The 22,012-nt window shown below is 35.0% G+C and overlaps 1 protein-coding gene across 2 annotated transcripts in view; it reads left to right on the top strand.

Annotated features, from left to right (window-relative positions):
- The window catches only part of SNX7 (sorting nexin 7), a 118,516-nt gene extending 100,454 nt beyond the window's left edge, over window positions 1-18,062 (top strand). The window contains exon 9 of one of the 2 annotated variants that reach the window (XM_061411112.1): window positions 17,626-18,062. In XM_061411112.1, coding sequence (XP_061267096.1) covers window positions 17,626-17,703 — 78 coding nt within the window. In that variant the 3' untranslated portion in view covers window positions 17,704-18,062. The other variant, XM_061411113.1, reaches the window with a different exon arrangement.
- Window positions 18,063-22,012: the final 3,950 nt, after the last annotated feature.

Raw genomic sequence — 22,012 nt, 5'->3', positions numbered from 1 at the left:
CCTAGTGTGATAGAAAAAATAGAGTATAAACATTTTTCTTTGGACTTTTATGAAGTTAAATGGTTACAACTTGTTTATAACTTATAATTTAACTATTAAAATGACAGAGGAAAATCAGTTTGTAAATATGAGATATGTCTGTATCAAAGGCCCATTATTGTCTAACTGAAATATTGTACTTAGATGTGTGAATTTACTTAGAGACAGTTGACCTCAAATATAAAACAAGGATCTGAAATAAACTCTGAATAGGTAAAATGAAGCTATTCCCAATTGTGTTCTGTATGGACAGTAACTAAGAATAAACTTGAATCTTTTTTGAAAAAATAAGAACAAAGCAATAAAATAAAAAATCCCATTAACCATAGGTGAATAATTTCAAAGTATATTAGTATCCAAATAACCAAAGAAAGTTATTTCTTACTAAAACGTGAAGGGATGCTAAAACTATAAACTATGACATGTTGGATAAAGTGCACAGACATTTGCTAATTGTTCTTTAGTAGGTACAAAATAAGACTCCCCAGGTGGCTCAGTGGTAAAAATCTGCTTGCAGTGCAGGAAATGCAGGTTCAGTTCCTGGGTTGGGAAGATCCCATGGAGAAGGAAATGGTAATCCATTCCAGTATTCTTGCCTGGGAAATCCCATGGACAGAGAAGCCTGGCAGGCTACAGTCCATGGGGTTGCAAGAGTCAGACATAACTTAGTGAATAAACAAAAACACAAGGTACAAAGTAGTATGTTTTTATTGTTGATGATGCTGATGCTGATAATTATGATGATAGTGAAGAAATTTAAAAGGAAGGAATCCTTGGTAGATATCATAAACTGAAGTAATATGCTCTTTAAAGTTTAATATAATAATCATGAAAAGATCACATAATATTAATTATTGCCAAATAAAATCATTTGTAGTTAACTGAATAGAATACTTGAAGTAGTAAAATTTATTTCTTTGCATAGTTTATTTTAGAGTTAATATATGGAAGTCTTTTTGGCCTCATTTTCTGGTTTTAGAATTAATACATGTACAAAAACTACAAAAGTTAACCACACAAATGTATAAAGAGGAAATAAAGAATACCCATAACCTTATCTCCTAGAGAGGGGTATATTGAAATGCATTTATAGAAAAATAATTTGCTCTGTGCTGATCAAAATATTTTAAAATTTCTGCATTTCCACATATGTCAACATAAAAGCATGATTACTTATTTGTGTTATGATGACTACAGTGGACATGTGTTATTTTGAGTTCTATATTTTTCATTTGTTTAAACATTTTTCTGTATAACTTGATCTTTATATAGTACATAATGTTCATATATCTTTATTAGTGAAGAATACTACTAATAATTGAACATTTATGTAAATTTTTATGCTCTCATAAACAATACTATTTAAAATAATTATGAACATTAGACTTAAGATCTTTCTTGATAAGGTATTCAAGAAATAGCCAAGACAGAGGTCACTTTATTTCAAATGCTATCAGTCTTATTTAAGAATGTTAGTTGCCTCATGTAAAATCATTCTTTTAGATTCTATTAACATCAAAACCTTATGCTAAGCAGCATTCAAATTCAAACTTCCCCTTAGGGAAGAATAATAAGTATATGTATTTTTCATTTGATTGATACAGCTTTACAATATATTACTTTTTTAATGGAAGAGTATTTGAATTCGTTTAGTTGAATCGTAATAAACTGACTTAGTAGAAGGGTTCTATCATTATTGAATAATAAAAATATTTATATCTACATGGGTATCTAGGAAGCAGAAAAGCATCTAGTATAGGATGTTTTCTCTGAGATAAAAGAAGCAAAAAAAAAAAATCATTTCAAGAGTTCACAATCTAGCCAAATCAATAACACAACTAATGCTTCCCTAAAATCCAAGTCCAGCTATATATGGACCATTCAAAAAGCAGAGAAAATTTTAAAAATACACATCATAGAAGTTCTTTTACAAAGTAAGTAACAGAGAAGCATTGAATCTCCTAGAAGTTTTCAGGTATAGTTGTTTTTATTTAGAAATATATTCCTTGTTATATTGGGGAATAGTAAAATAAATTGTAGCAAAAGAGTTTTTTGTTTTACATTCAGTGATGTGCTATATATTTTGGAACATTTTTTAAAATTTTCATGAATATTTAAAACACCGTGATCCAAATAAAGGTATCTCCCAAACAGTGTGACTTTGAGAGGTTAATCTGTGTTGATAATGATAGTAAAACTGCCAGCTAAGAAGATTCTGATGAGTGGAATTTATGTATCTGTCTGAAATTTCATAATTTTTTAAAAAATTGGGTCTCAGATGAATTATGGACTTGCTGTTCGTCTACATTAATTGAAAGGAGCAGTGAGGAAGAATAACTTTCCCAAGATCTAACTCCAGCCAACAAAGAGGAGCTGTTATGTAACAAGACAGAAACTTGATGACAAAGTACTATTTTGAAAATCTGGGAGTCAAAGAAAAGGAAAGGAAGGAAACCCTGGCCATCTAGTCATATTCCCTAGAATTTACTAAAGTGATTTGAAAAATTACAAAAAAGTTTAATTTCAGCATCAGTATTATGTCTTTCTTGTAGAGAGGATGGAAGTGATTGAAGGTTTACTCAGCTATAGTTGTTTAGTATCATGTCACAAAGAATGACCTGTAGTTTCTTAGTTTTCCTTTTAAATGTTGGGAAAGAGGCATAATAGTTGCTCTATGTTGAGCAATTTAAATTATATTTTTATATTGACAGTCTCTTAAGATGAAATGGAGTAGATAGATAATTTCTTTAAGGTTAATGTGTGTCTCAACTCCCTTTGAAAATCATAAGAACAAAAAGCTAGAATAAGTCAGTGTTATCTAGGACAGGGATTTTGGAATACATATCAGGGTACTTTTCTTTTTACAATCATGCCTCATAGCATTTACTTAAACTCATATCTTACCTAATCTCTAGAACTCAGGAAGACAGATCTCCTGATGGTGTTTAAACAACCCTTCAGAAAAGAACAGTTTCTATTTGGAACTGTTGGAAGAATGTTTCAAAACTACATTATACACCCTAGTGAATTCAGTAGATTTCCATTAATGCATAGGATAGATTTCCTGAAAAGTAAACATGACCAGCTTGAGAGGCTAAGATGCTTAGATATTTACTCAACCTGACCATTTTTGTGCCAGTTAGAATTTCCAATTCATTACATTCTTTTGTCCACGTTATTGACTTTTTTATTCACTGGAAGGTACTCATTAGAAACCTGATGTCAAGATTAACAAATTCGGGCTACAGTACACCACACGTTTAGGGACCATCCAGTTTATTTAGGGACAGTCATCTTCATCAGAACACCAAGTTTTCATCTTCTTAATGCCATAATGCTCCATTGAATGCCTAGGAACTTTTCCCTTTGTATTTTTAGTAAAGAGACCAACACTATTGATTATTTAATGATTAATCTTGTCCTTTTCTACCATTTATGCTATTGAAATTTTTTTTTTTGGTAAGCAATCAATTCCTATTTGAAGTAGAATCTAAAGGTACATAATAATAATGCTTAAAACAAGGGAAGCAGAGAGGAAATAACCTTGTGCATCCTAAGACTTTAAAACTTTTTATTCTTACTCTCAGATGAGAGGCTTCACCACTGCTTATAGAAACAAAATCTTCAATAAACTCTTGCTTGGGCTGTTCATGGGATGTTGTTATGGTCCTCTGTTATTAGTTGATTGATTGTGGGAGAGGCATCCATGGAGAATAACAACCACAGAGGCTGGGAAGCTGCCTTTTCAGCTTGATAGATTGTACCAGGAATCTTGGATGAGTGAAGAGATGAAATTATAAACTGAGCTGAGGGAATGCTACATTAAAGACATTTTATAAATTTTAAAAATCAACTCGTAGAAATGCTGGAGGAAGTCCCTAGGCATAGTTTTTGAGTCTCTAATTGTTTATTTGAGGACATATTTGATCACACAATCATTTGCTCCCATTTATTTTAGTTTTGCTGTCATTGGGTATGCCAACTTCATAGCCAAGTGCCTTCCTCTTAAGTTATGCTGTTTCATTTTATTGAAGAATGTTGCAATGCATCTTAGCACCTTAAAGTTCCTAAGAAACTCCTTAGGAAAGGACTATGTTCAGCCTTGTTTAAGATCTCAGATTTATTTGTTCACAGAAATCATTTATGGAATTCATGTCTGAAATATTTATGGAGCTATTGTCTAGAAAATACTTAAGAAACTGATAAAAATGTAAGACTTCTAATGTTCATTAAAGCCTTTATTGTAAAACCATCTGAAGATGTTTAGTAGCTATGAACTCTTGACAGAGTAAATTTCAGTTCCACTTGTGTTAAAAAAAAAAAATTGCTCAGTTGTAGCCAACTACCTTTTTAAAGTTTCACCTCAATAATTTGATACAGCTTTGCAGTGATTCAAAGGAATTCTTCTCTCTCATAGAAAATAAGGTAAATGTTATCCTCTATGTTGATGACAAAGTCCTTTCATACTCCAAGTTGTAAATCTACTTCTAACTGGTTCTCCCCACCCCAAACCCTAGCACCAAGGAATCTTTATACTCAAACCAAAAATACTTTGCAAAAAGATTATTTTCAGCATGTAGAATGATAGTACACTTTGTCAAGTTTAAGTCATTTAATTTACTAGGTCTTTGTCTTGATCACCACATTGAAATTTGCTTCTTTCAAAATTGAAGTTTTATAAGATTTATGAGGTCTTGTTATGTTAGAAGACACTTAAAAAAAAAATTCCCTGCCACCCTTCTTGTCGTTGTTCAGTCACTCAGTGGTGTCTGACTCTTTGCAACCCCATGGACTATAGCACACCAGGTTTCCCTTTCCATCACCAACTCCCAGAGCTTGCTCAAACTCATGTCCATTGAGTTGGTGATGCCATCCAACCATCTCATCCTCCATCGTCCCCTTCTCCTCCTGCCCTCAATCTTTTCTAGCATAAGGGTCTTTTCCAATGAGTTGGCTCTTTGCATCAAGTGGCCGAAGTATCGGAGCTTCATCTTCAGCATCAGTCCTTCCAATGAGTATTCAGGATTTATTTCCTTTAGGACTTATTGGTTTAACCTTGCAGTCCAAGGGACTCTCAAAAGTCTTCTTCAATACCACAGTTCAAAAGCATCAATTCTTTGGCACTCAGCCTTCTTTATGGTTCAACTCTCACATCTGTACATGACTACTGGAAAAACTACATAGTTCTGAGCAACTATACACCAATGAAATTTTTTTTAAAAAGAAAGCATATCTAGAATTAACTTTTGGAAGTTGACTAATTTGAATTCACAAAATAAGAATTATATCCTATGTATTCTCTATATTAAATTGCATTGCAAAGAAATTAGTTCTCTGCCACTGGGAATTTTAAAGCAGTTGTTGAATAATGTACATCAGCAATTCTGTTTAAAGTAGAATTTCTCTAGGCATTTTATAGGAAATTAATTTTTGTAATGTTAATGGGTGTTTATCTTGATAGAAAAGATAGAATCTGTAGTCAAATAAGTTTGAATTAAACAGGCATGTTTACTAAAGAAGTTCTTAGAACCTTTTATGTGCTTATATGGGCTTCCCAGGTAGCGCTAGTGGTAAAGAACCCAGTTGCCAATGCAGAAGACATAAAAACAGGAGTTCAGTCCCTGTGTTGGGAAGATCCCCTGGAGGAAGGCACAGCAACTCACTCCAGTATTCTTGCTTGGAGAATCCCATGGAAAGAGGCACCTGGAGGGCTTCAGTCCGTGGGGTCACAAAGGGTCAGACATGACTAAAGTGATTTAACACATGTTCTTATATGGTTTATGAATCTAAGACATAACTTTGACTAGGTTAGCATTTCTTCTTATAGCATTAGCCTGTCATGGAACACAATTTAGGAAACCTTGGGTAATTGGTCTCTAAAGTTATGTTACTTAAAGTGTGGACTAATGCCTAATTCATAAATTGTTTATTACAGATTTATAACATAAATTCAGAAATAGAATATAACCAATTGAAATATTCTAGGGCAATTAGACATTGTCATGATGTCCAGGTGATTATTAGACTTCTTTTGTTGAATCAGGTATAAGCCAGTTGGGGTATTGTCCAGCTTTTGTGATGATTTCTTGTGGCATGAAGTGTGAACTAGTCAGCTCAGTAGGATCTAATGGTTCTTAGCCAACAAAAGATGTGTTCTTCACCACAGATAGTTTGAGAAACACTGCTCTAAAGTTCCTTCTATTTTCTAGGAGTTTGTTCATCTCTTCAAATTAACATAGGTAGTGTTTTTTCTCATTTAAAAATTTATAATCTGGCTGATATTCAAGTATTATAATGTATATAAAGCATGATTAATTATAGAATTCAGTTTAAAGGCACCAAGGTCTGATTTTTATATACTGCTAAGGAGACCTTAAAAATGAAGTATTTATCATTTTTAGAATTCAAAATATCATGTAACTGTGTTGTTTTATTTATTAAGTGATTACAGCCATGAAATTAAAGATGTGTACTCCTTGGAAGGAAATTTATGACCAACCTAGATAGCATATTAAAAAGCAGAGATATTACGTTGCCAACAAAGGTCCGTCTAGTCAAGGCTGTGGTTTTTCCAGTAGTCATATGGATGTGAGAGTTGGACTGTGAAGAAAGCTGAGCGCCAAAGAATTGATGCTTTTGAACTGTGGTGTTGGAGAAGACTCTTGAGAGTCCCTTGGACTGCAAGGAGATCCAACCAGTCCATTCTAAAGGAGATCAGTCCTGGGATTTCTTTGGAAGGAATGATGCTAGAGCTGAAACTCCAGTACTTTGGCCACCTCATGCGAAGTGTTGACTCATCGGAAAAGACTCTGATGCTGGGAGGGATTGGGGGCAGGAGGAGAAGGGGATGACAGAGATGGCTGGATGGCATCACTGACTCGATGGACGTGAGTCTGAGTGAACTCCGGGAGTTGGTGATGGACAGGGAGGCCTGGCGTGCTGCTTATTCATGGGGTCGCAAAGAGTCGGACACGATTGAGCGACTGAACTGAACTGAAGGAAACCTTAAAAATGAAGTATTTATCATTTTTAGAATTCAAAAGTATCATGTAACTGTGTTTTATTTATTAAATGATGAGTTCTATTCTAAATTGCATATTCCAAAGCTATAGTTCATGTTTCCAAATAACTATGAACATTTTTTATTATAGTTCATGTAAGTTTTAAAGTTTTTGTTGTTTTATAGGTTTCTGCTTTCTTAAAAACTTATGTTAAAACATTTTCATTAATCTCTTATATTCTGAGATATAGTTATTTTTCAATTATTTATACAAGCCAAGTTGAATTTAGGTGTATAAGTGACAGTTACACCATAGCATCGACAGTCTGTCTTTTCCCAACCTTTGAATTAGATGAGTTTCTCTGTAGTTAAGTTAATCAAACATTTAAATAGGTGATTACATTTTATAATGAAATCATTTCTAAAATTATCTAGACTCTGAATCAAGAACTTACATCTCACTGTGCTTCATAAAGGACAGATTGTATGCTATGGACCAATACAATAGTTCCTGTAAAGAAAAGGAAGAAATGACTTAAAACAAACACGCACACACTGCATGTTGTAAAACTTTGAAGAAAAAAGGTGGATTTCCTAATGAAGCAAATTAAGCTTGGATATCAGGATGCCTGCTACTAAATGTAAAATCTTGGTCATATCTTCTCTATACCTCGCTTTCTAATCTGTCAAAAGGTGCAACCAATGGTCTTCCTATGCCCCTGCCCCCTATCCACACACATCCCTCACAGGTTTTTCGAAGAATAAAATTAGAAAGTGTGTGAAATGCTTTAAAATAATGTGCTTTATCATAGTTGTGCCTTCATCCAGTAATCCAAAAGTAAATGTGCTTTTCTTTTAGTTTATTGTATTTTCATGTATGATAAACAAGATCAGCTCAGAGTTTGAAGTGTCTGGTACTAAACTGGACAAACTTCATGTAATTGGCTTTTTACTAGTTAAAAAAAAAAGAAGAGAATGATGATATCATATATAAAAGTATGAGTAGAAAATATGAAAATTTTGGCTCTTGTATTCTCTCTATAGATTTCCAGTGTATTAGATCTTTGGAGCCTCAATTGTTCCACATGTAAAAATGAGAGAAATAGAATTGGTTGTATCTAAGGCTCTTTCTATCTTTAGAAGATCTTGAGTTACAGATCTGCAAACTACAAAATAATTTTTAAAAGGACCACAAGATGGCGTTTGTAGCTAATGAGTTTTTTTGTGTTAACTGTTGCAGTCATTTAACAGTATTAACATTTGCAGTATTTACAAATGCAAACTTATTACTTATATTCTTGAGGAATATGTAAAACTAATTTTAGAAAAAAATGCAAATCTTGTCATTTTGAAGTTACTGATATTTCTCAAATTATAAATTAGCAGTTTATTCTGAATTTAGACTTTTCCAAAAATGAAATTTATTGAATAATTTTGAGCCATTGCAAAATAATAGAAGTTGATTTCCTTTTATAACATCATCTCTAATTTTTTTTCTAGATTGGTTATATTTCAGGAAAATGTTTAAATATGCAGCCCCTAAAAGTTTTCATTACTATTTGGATCTTAGGTCTAGGTGATTAAAAAAGCAGTTACTAAAATGTTACACACCCCATTGCCCTCATTTTAGGTATGACCTACAATTTTTACAATGTAATTTATTTTGCAATGATATTGGCCTAGTATGGCGATGTTTACGTATTTGAGCTTCAGTGTTTCCTCACATGTAGGTGATGTCATCTGTGCCCGAGATAGTTGAGATAGCATTAAAATATGTAAAGGATGCTTGCTGGGTTCCAGCCCCGGCTGATCCAGGGTATTCGAAGGGGAGATGGCTTAGGCGACTATTTAAATATTCATCAAAGATATAAAGAGTAATAGAATGAGGATAGCTCAGTAGGAAAATTCAGTGGAGAAAAGAGGCTAGTAGCTTGGTTTACGCAGGAGACCAATAAAACTTCAAGACAAGAAGCTTGCACCACTTATGTAGGCCGCAGGCGTCCTTCCGTTCTCCCGAAGGAAAGGAGACACTGAGGCCTCCCCGGTCGGATCTTAGAAGCCCAGGCATAAAAAGTAAGCATGGCGGGTTCCGCGCTCCAGATGGAGACTCAGCCACAATGAGAGAGAGAGAAACATGGGGAGACCAGTATTTCGAGGAACTGATCCCAATTCTTTATTTTCCAGAGTCTGTTTTTATACACTGAGATGTTATACAAAAGTCACGTGGGGACAGCAGTCCTGACTTTTATTAAAGTCAGGTGCTTCATACAAATGTATACAGAGGTCTTAGGGGTGTTACATCATCTTCTGGCCAGGGGGCCTGCTGACAATTTATGACCCTCTCATTGTGACAGTGGTCAGTCAACCAGAACACTTTTTTCTCCAAGGGTGATTATTCTTAAAACGGACGCCACCCAAATAAAGTTACATTCCTATAGGGTGAGGGTGTAGTGGGTTTTAGTTAAGGAAAGAATTTACTTAGCCTAAGGTCTAACGTGATTAATATCAAAGGTTAATACTTATTTCTTCTATATATTCATTAATGTGTGTAAAGGCAGGGGATGTGGAGTCTTAGCAACAAACATTGGCTCAACAAATGAAAAACCCTTCACCAATACAATTTTTAATCAGCCCATTATACTTATACTAATAGTTTTCTAACTTTTCTTAAGGAACCTGTTTTTAGAAGGTTTAAAGCATCTCGTGCCTCTCATGGTTGGGAGGCTGTGAGCAATCACATGTGGCCGGACAAGCCCGTCAGGCAGGCTAGAGAACCTTCAGAGGAGTTTGTAGGTTGAAACACTCTTGTCACGCCCAGGAGTTATTATTAACTGGAGCTCTAAGTTAACTTCTTCTCCGAAAGAGGTGGTGGGAGACAGCCCCCCGTAAAGTCAGAGGTGTAGGGGAGAGCACAAAGTAGTAAAGTAGGCAGGCTCTGGTTATGGGGGTAGATGCTCAAGGATTTCCAGGGGGACTCCTGAGGCTCGATCCCGCCTTTGCGTATGTCGAGCCTCCTTCCTCATGACCTTTGCCACGGGCCGAGTACCTCACTCTGGCCCCCAACAGATGCTCAGTCATATTTCTGTTTTAATTTATTAAGAGAGATGCAGTTATTATGTCATTGGGGTTAATAGGAAAACTGGAAGCACAGCTTTTGACTTAATATGGAAATTTCTGGTTTAAAAAAAAAGTACATGGTAAGGTTTGGCTTTTATCACATTTTATATTAGTAGATATCATTGTTATTGTTTTAGGCAAATTTGTGGTTATTTTACTTCATTAGCAGAGATATATAGATAATGTTTTCTTAATTTGATTCTTGTGATAATTTGCATGAGACTAGGTTTTCCACTGGCTGTTCCATGATCAGGGTCATAGCATTACCTATGGAGATATAAAACTTTATGTTGGCACTGTCACCTGGTGACTAAGAACATGGGCTTTGGATAGGCATAACTTGTGACTTTAAGTTCAGACACCTTTCATTATTTCAGTGAGCCTCAGTATCCTATTCTGTAAAGTGCTGAAAATAATGGTATACACATCACAAATTTTATTTGGTATTAAAATATACATGTCCATATGTACATAATAAAATAACTAATTTTATTTTTTAGAGGCAAAGAAAAGTCTTACAGGCAAAAAACTTATAAATATCAAATACTGAAGGCAGAGGTAAAATTTTATATTCGATGCCTTTCCATACTCTGTTAAGCCAAATAGAACAAGGCATATTTATCAATTAATATGCAATCTCATTTGCCAATTTAAAAACATTTTATTTAAGTAAAGTTGATTTACAGTGTTAGTTTCAGGTGTATAGCAATGTGATTCACTTGTACCTACATATATATCTATTTTTTCCAGATTCTTTTTCCTTATAGGTTATTACAGAATATTGAGTATAGCTCCCTGGGTTATACAGTAGGTCCTTCTTGGTTATCTATTAAATATATAGTAATATATATATGTTATTCCCAAACTCCTAATTTACCCTCCCTTCCCACTGCTTTCCCCTTTGGTAACCATAAGTTGGTCTTCCATGTCTTTGGGTCTATTTCTGTTTTGTATGTAAGTTTGCTTGTATTTTTTTATTTTTAGATTGCTCAGATACTTGTCTTTGTCTGACTTACTTCACTTTGTATGATAGTCTCTAGGTCCATCCATGTTGCTGCATACGGCATTTTTTCATTCATTTTTGGCTGAGTAATATTCCATTGTGTATATATACCTCTTATTCTTTCATCAATGGTCATTTAAGTTGCTACCATGCCTTAGTTCTTCCAAGTAGTACAGCAGTGAACATTGGAGTGCATGTATCTTTTTGAACTATGATTTTCTCTGGATCTATGCCCAGGCGTGGGATTGTAGGGTCATATGGTACTTCTATTTTTAGTTTTTTAAGAAACTTCCATACTGTTCTCCATGGTGGCTATACAGTGTAAGAGGGTTCCCATTTCTCCACACCCTTTCCAGCATTTATTGCTTTAGATTTTTTGATGATGGCCACTCTGAGCTGTGTGAGGTGATGTGTATGTGCTCAGTCACTCCTCACTGTAACTTTGATTTACATTTCTCTGATAATTAGCAATGTTGAGTATCTTTTCATGTGGCCATCTGTCTGTCTTCTTTGGAGAAATGTCTATTTAGACCTTCTGCTCATTTTCCATTTTTTCCTTTATGTTAGGCTGTATGAGCTGTTTGTGTATTTTAGAAAGTAGTCTCTTGTTGGTCACGACATTTGCAAATATTTTCTCCCATTCTGTAAGTTGTCGTTTCATTTTCTTTATGGTTTTCTCTGCTGTGCAAAAGCTTTTAAGTTAATAACTAGGTTGCGTTTGTTTATTTTTGTGTTGGCCATTTTAGGCTCTCGGATGAAAGTTGACGCATGCACGTGGTTCAAGCCCCCTCTTCTGTGAATGGGTAAACAGGCCCAGAAAAGTGAAAACATTCTCTTGAATGTTTGCAGACTGTGGGACAGAACCTCTTTCTATCCCACCATTTTGAGAAAACAGTGATTCTTAAATGTGGAAGCTTTCATTGGAAGCTATATTATACCAACAGAAAGCCCATTTTTGTCATCATTCATTCTTTAGAAAATTTAATCACATCTACTTGTGGATCACTGTCACTTTTGAGAGCTAATGAGACATTTACCTTTTCATAGGGCAAAATGTCATCACTGTTTTTACTGAGGTAGCAAGAGATTTACTTTCAAGACTAATTTTATAATTAAAACTTACTTTCTACATATTCTATTTAAGAAGTCATTAAGCATGTGTCAGAACAAAAGGGCTTTTATTTACCTTTTGGGTCTTTTTGCCCTAGTTCTGGCTCACTTTCCTAACTGTACAGTCTTTCCCAGTCGTGCCTTCAAAGAGAAGCTACAGATTTTGGTCTTTGGCTACAAACTGGAGCCACCTAGGGAAAAAAAAAAACGTGCACTGGGTTCTCAGTTATTGAGGATCTGTGATATACTTGCTTTCCAGTCACCCCACATCTTGCCTAAAAGCATGTTCAACATGTTTATGGGCTTTCTTTTACTGCAGTGAGAAGCATAGGGCAATAGAAAAGAGTACTGGACTCAATAGATCAGTTCTCTTACCTATAAGATGCAATTACTTCAGTTTGTCAGAGTATTGTTGTAGCAAATAAAATGTACAAAAATATGCACATTATTCAACTAAATGTGGAATTGTTATTGATCCTCTATGACAGTATGATAATCAAACTAGAATGAGCTAAGCTGCTGCTGCTGCTGCTGCTAAGTCACTTCAGTCGTGTCCGACTCTGTGCGAACCCATAGATGGCAGCCCACGAGGCTCCCCCATCCCTGGGATTCTCCAGGCAAGAACACTGGAGTCGGTTGCCATTTCCTTCTCCAATGCATGAAAGTGAAAAGTGAAAGTAAAGTCGCTGAGTCGTGTCCGATTTCTAGCGATCCCATGGACTGCAGCCTACCAGGCTCCTCCATCCATGGGATTTTCCATGCAAGAGTACTGAAGTGGGGTGCCATTGATGAGCTAAGGGGTACAATTAAAGGTCAAGTCAACTGTGACACTAGATATTTTTGATTGTTACTTTAATTTTAATAGATATTAGCTTGCTTTACTAATTATAATGATTTAAAAATGGGAATAAATCAGTTCCTTGATAGAAAACAGTGAGAAGCCAAATAACAGAAATACTTTAAAATATATATATAATTTACAGTTATGAGCAAGTCTCACACTGGGTTTTGAGATTTTAGTTGTTGTTTTGATGATTCTTCGTATCATTCAATTATCCCAATTGCTTATGGTATAAAAAATCCATTTCTTGAGTTTTCACTTAGTTTTTCATACTCAAAAAAAAGATAAAGAGATTTAAAGAGCGTTAGAGGTTATCTTTGATTATTTAAAAATAGACTTATGTACATTGACTGGATAAATATGCAACATATCAATATCAACAGGTTAATATTAAACATTGGCAGGAGGGGGAAATTAGCATATTTAGTTAGTAAAAATATCTGCTATCAAAATTCCAAAAGATGACTGGTAGCATCAGGAGTTATACAGTTCAGGACCATGTCTCAGCTTTGTAGACCCAGAAAACTGATTGGTCAGCACCCTGACTGGGGATCAGGTTTTTATGGCAAAACTTAACATTAACACATTTAGTGATTAATAGAAGCCAGGATGTCAGTTGATTAATATTAAGATTGAAAAGTGCAGTGTTTCTGATGATCAGTGTATTTGCATCAGCAGTTCAGTACATTCCTTCCCTATGCTCTCAGCATTTATTGAACACTTACTTTCTGCCTGGCATGTTATTAACTCAGTCATCTTCAAAGAGTATACATACAGCTGGAAATACTTAAAAACTTCCAAAAGATATGTAAAAAATCAGTTTCTACACTCAACCTGCATTTATACTCTTTCCTAAAAGTTGATCCACCTGCAATCATGCATTTTTTTTACCCTCTTCTCCTCCAAAATGGTTCTTCTTACATTGTATAAAAGAAAGTTATCTCATCTTGATGGCCCAGTGACTTATTAAATGTACCCTGGTGGTCATTCAAGATATTAATTATTTCCCATTTCCTATTAAATGTCTGTACCTCTTCTCAGATTTGTAATATCACAAACATATTTAACCATTGATCCTCAGCTTTCTCATCTGTAAAATAAGATTCATAATCATCACTGTGAAGTTTAAAGAAAGTAATATGTGATAGTCAAGTGTGAAAGTCACTCAGTCGTGTCCAACTCTTTGCGACCCCATGGACTCTACAGTCCATGGAATTCTCCAGGCCAGAATACTGGAGTGGGTAGCCTTTCCTTTCTCCAGGGGATCTTCCCAACCCAGGGATTGAATCTACATCTCCTGAATGGCAGGTGGATTCTTTACTAGCTGAGCCACAAGGGAAGCCCAATATGTGGTAACAACCATGATGATGCCTCACCGAGTATTCATATAGATATTTAGCAGCTGTCATGATACTTGTTTTTCTATGCTAGTGTTCTATAATCTATATTTCAAAATACATAAATTGTTTTTCTGCCTTTCATATGGTGGATGATAAGGAAATGGTTAAATAGCTAGTTTGTTTCTTTTACCACATTTCACTGTCCTTCTGAGGATTTTCTTTAGAAATGGAAATATTAATTCACAGCAATAATCAGCGGGGAGGGCTGATCTCCCTTAGACATTTATTAAACTAGGATAGTTGAAGAATATGACAATGATAGAAGCTTCTTCACATTAGGATTAATACAATTTTTGGTGCAGTTTGGATCTATTTGACAGGAATTCTAAACAGAGCAGACTGCTCACATTTTCATTGAGTTTTGCCTTGAGTATGTTCAGAAGTTTATTTAAATAATAGTTTGGCAGAGTTATCGAAAAGATATGATATCTCCTGAAAGCAGTAATTGCTTTGGGCTACCCTGCAGGGTTACCAGATAGTAGATTATGTATGAATTTGCAGAAGAGGCCAGAAATGAGTTTCACACAGGAAACAGGACTTTTTACAAAGGTGAACTACGATTCTACAATCTATTAGCCCTTTTGTTCCATACTTTTGTATACACTGTGGATAGATTTTTAAACATTATATGTATTTAGGTATTTCTTATTTCCTTTCTTATGTTCAAAATTTGGGGAGGATTTTTAAGTATCCATAAAGCTGAATTAAATTTTTTTCTTGGCATTCAAAAGAAATAAAATACTAATAACAGCAAATAGTTAATACATTTGTCCATATGATGTTAACTGTAAGTTTTTTGAAGATGTTCTTTCTCAAGTTGTGGAAGTTCCCATCTGTTTCTAGTTTGCTGAGAATTTTTTTTAAACTAAGAAATGGACATTTGTAATTTGACAGATGTCTTTTCATGTCAATTGAGATGGTATTACATTGAATACAGTCAGTTACACTGATTGATTTGAACATTAACCCAATCTTACATTCTTGGGATAAACTCCATTTGGTCATGACGTATAATTCTTTCTATAGATTTCTGCATTTGATTTGCTAAAATTTTGTTTAGAATTTTTACATCTGTATTTATGAGGGGTAGTGATCTGTAGTTTTCTTCCCTTGTAATATCTCTGGTATGATGGAAACCTTTCCTTTCTCTTCAGTTCCCTGAAAGTTTGTGTAGAATTAATATGATTCTTCATTAAATTTTTGATACAATTTGCTAGGGAAGCCATTTATACCTGGAGTATTCTTTATGGAAAGATATTTAACAAAAAATTCAGATTTATTTGGATTATTTATTTTTTCTAGAGTGAGTTTTGGTAATTTTGGTAGTGTGTGTCTTTTCATTGGTTTTATTCAAGTTCTCAAATGTATAAGTATAAAGTTTTCAGTAAGATTTTATTTTCCTTCAGTAGAATTTAGACTGATGTCACCTTTCTTATGGAGAAGGCAATGGCACCCCACTCCAGTACTCTTGCCTGGAAAATCCCATGGATGGAGGAGCCTGGTAGGCGGCAGTCCAGGGGGTCACACAGAGTCGGACACGACTGAGCAACTTCACTTTCACTTTTCACTCTCATGCATTGGAGAAGGAAATGGCAACCCACTCCAGTATTCTTGCCTGGAGAATCCCAGGGACGGGGAAGCCTGGTGGGATGCTGTCTATGGGGTCACACAGAGTCAGACACAACTGAAGTGACTTAGCAGCACCTCTCTTAACCCCTAACAGTTGGTAGTTTATATCATCTCTCTTCTTTTATGAACAGTCTGGCTAAAAGTTTATCTAATTTTGTTAATCTTTTCAAAGATCTAGTGATTCTTCTTTCATTGATTCACACTGCTATCTTTTCTGGTTTTTTCCTTCTACTGCTTACTTTCAGTATAATTTGTTCTTTTTTAGTTTTTAAGATGGAAATTGAAGTCATTTAAGACCTTTTTCTTTTCTTATATAGGTGTTTAGTGCTATAAATTTCTCTTTATGTACTTCTTAAGTGGCATCCCAAATTTTTTTTATATATTGTGTTTTCATTTTCATTCCGTTTAAAATAAAATACTTTCTAGATTACCTTGTTATTTCTTCTTTAGATTTCAAATATTTGGGGATTTTTCAGATACCTTTCAATTGCTGATTCTTAAGTTAATTTCACTATGCTCAGAGAACAAACTTCATATGATTTATTCTTTTTAAGTATATTGAGACTTATTGTATAACCTGGAATATGGTGAGTTTTGGTGTATGTTTTATGTCCACATTAAAAAAAAATATGTATTCTCTTTTGTTCTATAGTTCTCAATTAGATCACCTTGATTCATTTCCTGGACACATTAATGGTGGCTCAGATGGTAAAGCGTCTACCTACAATTTGGGAGACCCAGGTTCAATCCCTGGGTCAGGAAGATCTCCTGGAGAAGGCAATGGCAACCCACTCCAGTACTCTTGCCTGGAAAATCCCATGGACCATGGAACCTGGTAGGCTACAGTCCATGGGGTCACAAAGAGTCTGACACGACTGAGCGACTTCACTTCACTTTCACTCACTACTTAGTCTTGGTAGACCATTATAATATAATAATTGCTGATGTTTGAATATTTACTTTGAGCCAGGCATTCTGCATAGAGATTTATACAGATTATGTAAATTTAATTTTCACAATTGCTTTTGTGGTATTATCATTAACCTAATTTATAGCTGAAGAAACCATAACAGAGATTAATCAACTTGCACAAACATATATGATATAGTAGGATTCAGATCTGATTAAACCATGCTTGTATCACCACTCCTCTGTCTAGATGCTTTATGCCTGCCTCATATCCAAATGGTCCATCATTTCCTCTATAATTTAGATCTGTTTCTGCCCTGACAGTGGGGACATAGTAGATTATTTCAGCAAACTAATCCATGCTAATTTTTTAACCTTTATCTTTTCATCTTATTTAGCAATAATTTCCCTCATTAAGAGTTAAAATATGTAAAAAACGACAGGGATCCTGGCAAGCCGATGGGAAAGGGGAGTTGGACAGATTGCTATTGGAACAGTTATATAAGGATTTACTAATTTTTCTAACAGTGAAAGTGAACTACTGTTGATCTCCTGATGGTGTGTTTCCATTATTTAGTGCCTTGCTACATGGGAATCCTTCCTTACATCACAGACAGATCTCCACTTGGAAGAAGCCTCTGAAGATAAATTGTAATCTCATTGAAGACCTCTATGTGATCTTTGGAAGATAATGTCTGTTAACCAAAGTTATTCTTTCTCAATGGGCTGGATCCTTTCTAAAGTGGATGAAAAGTATTTCACACTATCTGGAAAACCAACAACTTAAAGCTCAGGTGTTCCAGATCATTGATATAAATTTGGATATATATATATATATATGTACACAATACATATACATACATATAAATATGTAGCTTAGTTTTAACTATGTTCTTAAATTTGTATGCCAATAATTATACATAAAAAGGTTTTTTTCTTAAGTATTTGTCTGTGGAATATGTCATTTTAAATATATTGTAAAGACTCAGTTTTAATAAAAAGTTTAATATGAAATGACTGACTATTGTGCATTCTTTTCCTATTAGTAGCTCAAGGCTCTGAATAGGATTCTAATATGAATCCAGTGTATATTAATAAGTATGCTGTGTATTCACCTTTATTTCATCATAATTTTCTCTGAAATACTATTTACTTTGATATTAGGAATTCAAAGTAAATATGCAAAACTGGATTAAATATTTTTTAACAATTAAAGATAACTTTGAAAGTTGGTTTGCTAAAAGCTAAAAAATTGTTTAAAGGCTACCAAGATAAATATAAATTATTTTTGAGTTATTATTTAGAAATACTCATACAGTCATTTTCCTACTAGTAACTTTATGTTTGGGGGATTTTTTTTACATACTCTTTGCAACTCACATCTAGCTTTATTTTTTAATGTACACAGTGTTTATCAAATTTGTTCTCCCATTTTATTTGTTGTAAGTCACAAGTGCAGGTGACTTATGGTAACAGAGATAAAGACACAAGTTACAATAACAGGAATAGAGACACATTACACCTCAATTCATTTTCCAGGCTCACAGTCTAGTAATATTTATCATACAAAGTGATTTTATATTCATTTTATAGCTATGTAAAAATTGAATATATTATCTAACATTTGCCAATTTTTGGAAATAGATATTTCTCAAGACTTGGAATAAAGTGTGAGGTATGTAGTCATGCATATTACCTTACATGGATGACTTGTTCCCTTTGGTGGTGGTTGTTGTTCAGGCACTCATGTCTGACTCTTTGCAACCCAGGGACTGCAGTTTGCCAGGCTTCTCTGTCCTTCACTGTATCCCAGACTTTGCTTATTATTTTTAATCATTTGGTTATTAGCATGTAAATAAGTGTCTCTCACACACAAAGTAGACATTTAAATCATCTTAACTAAAGCAAGGAAGCTGAAGCTCCAGTATTTTGTAAATCTGATGTGAACAGCCGACTCATTGGAAAGTCCCTGATGTTGGAAAGATTGAGGTCAGGAGGAAAAGAGGGTGTCAGAGGATAAGGCTGGATGGCATCACCAATGGTATGGACATGAACTTGGGCAAACTTTGGGAGATGGTGAGTGGTGAGGGACAGGGAGGCCTGATGTACTGCAATCCATGAGGTTGCAAAGAGTCGGACACGACTGGGCAACTGAACAGCAACAACAAACTAAAACGAGATACACAATCACACACACAAATATAAAACTAAACATTTTTTCTTAAATACTGACATGTACAGTTTTTAAACCATTTGTAGTGAAGAATCTGCCTTCATTTTTTCACATTTGGCTGCTGATAGCTTTTAAGCTTCACCTGCTTTTTCCTCTCCTGCCCCATGTCTGGACAAGCTGCTAAGAAACCCAAAAGAATGTTCCCTCTTTCAGCACTCAGGACGTTCAAACCATTCAACCTCCTCCCTGTGTACAGGGACTCATCTCTAACTATCATAAAAACCTCAAGCCAGTGTCTTTCCCAGGTCTCAGGACACTTTCAGAGAGGACTGCCCTGTTGGCCCTGTTACGTGATAACTGTAATGGGGAAGCCTCATCATGTGATAACTCTTTTCATACCCTGTTTGTGTGTTCGTGCCACCACTGGTCTGGACATCCAAAACAAATTTGGGTTGAGAAGCCTTCCTATTTATCAGGATGACTCCAACTGTATTGTTTTGCAAACCATTTAGCCACCCCAAACTTCATTTCCCCATCCAGAGATAATAATCTAGAACTCAAATGGAGGGAATAATCTCCAACTAACAGCCTGTTAAATGACACAGAAAACTTAGAACACCTGCCAGAGGGAAGTAGGGGTGGGGGAATTAGGTGAAAGTGGTCAGAAGGTACACACTTCCAATTATAAATAAGGCCTGGGGATGTAATGCGCAGCATGACAGTCGTTAATAAAGTATTGTGTATTTGAAATTGACAGGAGAAGTAGATCTTAAAAATTCTCATCAAGGTTTTGGTTGCAAGTGTGAGGTAATGCATGTTAACTAATCTTATTGTGTTAGTCATTTTGCACTTTATAAATAGATCATTATGTGGTAGTCTTAAACTTAATATTTATCAATTATACCTCAATAAACCTTTAGCTCTACATATCTTTCCTCTCTTCTGTCCCTCATTCTATCCATGAGTGACATCCCACATACACACCACATGCCCACAGAGGTTACATCTGTTAATTTGTGTATATCTTTCCATACGTTGCTCTATACTTACAGTATCCTGTACAGACTTCACACACTTACACACACTCCCTCACAGGCAGTTTTTAGGTTTGTCTTATAAAAATGAAGTCATATGATACATACTATTTTGCCTTCTGTTTCTCATTTCACAGTATCTTGTGGAAAGCTCTTATGCACTTTTTAAATGGCCGCACAGTATGTCATGGTGTGAATCTGTAGTGATTCGTGAGCCATTTTGTTGATTAGAATTACTTACTTTGCTTCTAATTTATTATCTCACCGCAAAAAGAAACACTATACATTTGGTTGCCACTTCATATCTATAGCCCCTCTCCCCATTTCTCCAGGCCTAAGGAACGTCTAATCTGTCTTCTGTCTTTACAGATTTGCTTGTTCAAGATATTTCATGTTAATGGAACATATAATATGTGATTCTTTTTTTGTGACTGGCTTCTATCATTTAACATAATATTTTCAAGTTTCATTCATGTTGTAGCATTGATCAGTACTTTGTTCTTTTTTTATGGCCAAAAACATTCTATTGTATGTGTGTGTGCAAGTGTGTTGTTATTTTTTACTCACTAAGTGAAAGTGAAGTCACTCAGTCATGTCCAACTCTTTGTGACCCCATGGGCAATAGCCTGCACCAGGCTCCTCCGTCCGTGGGATTTTCTAGGCAAGAGTACTAGAGTGGGTTGCCATTTCCTTCTCCAGGGTATCTTCCCGACCCAGGGATCAAACCCAGGTTGTTGTTTTTTACTCACTAAGTCACGTCCAACTCTATGGACTGAAGCACACCAGGCTTCCCTGTCCTTTACCATCACCCAGAGTTTGTTCAAACTCATGTCTGTTGAGTTGATGATGCCATCCAACCATCTCATCCTCCGTCACCCTTTTCTCCTCTTGTCCTCAGTTTTTCTTTTCTAGTGAGTTGGCTCTTGACATCAGGTGGCCAAACTGTTTTAGCTTCAGCTATGATCTTAGTTTTTTGAACGTTTTATTTTAAGCCAGCTTTTTCACTTTCGTCTTTCACTCCTGTCACGAAATTCTTCAGTTCTTTTTTACTTTCTGTCATTAGGGTGGTATCATCTGCATATCTGAGGTGATTGATATTTCTCCCAGCATTCTTGATTCCAGCTTTTGAGCCTTTCAGCCCAGCATTTCGCATGATATACTCTGCATATAAGTTTAATAAGCAGGGTGACAAGAACAGATATATATTTACACACACACATATATATGTGTAGACATATACATTTTGGTTTATTCATTCTATTTGTTTTTTCTTTCATTGATAGACATTTAGTTTGTTTTCAGCTTTGGCTATTATGAATACAGCTGCCATAAATATTGGTATGTAAGTGTTTGTGTGAACATACGTTTCATTTCTTTTGGGCTTGTACCTAAGAGTGGAATTGCTGGTTCATACCACAACTATATTTGACCATTTAAGGAGCTACCAGAATGTTTTTCAAAGTGGCTGTACCATTTTACATTCCTACCATTAGTGTATGAGAGTTCCAATTACTTTACATCCGCATCAGCATTTATTTTTAAAATTTAGTTTTATTATAGCCATCCCAATGGATGGAATGGTATCTTGTTTTGACTTGCATTTCCTGTTGCATCTTTTATTGTGGGCCTGTTAGTGATTTATATATATTCTTTGGAAAAATATCTGTTCAGATCCTTTGCCCATTTTTAGTTATTGAGTTGTAAAAGTTATTTGTATAATTCTAGATGCAAATCTCTTATCAGATTATGATTTGCAA

Source organism: Bos javanicus, chromosome 3 (assembly GCF_032452875.1).
Source record: "Bos javanicus breed banteng chromosome 3, ARS-OSU_banteng_1.0, whole genome shotgun sequence".
NCBI classification, from domain to species: domain Eukaryota; kingdom Metazoa; phylum Chordata; class Mammalia; order Artiodactyla; family Bovidae; genus Bos; species Bos javanicus.
Note: the sequence above shows the minus strand (reverse complement) of the source record. Positions and strands in the feature narration are given on the sequence as shown.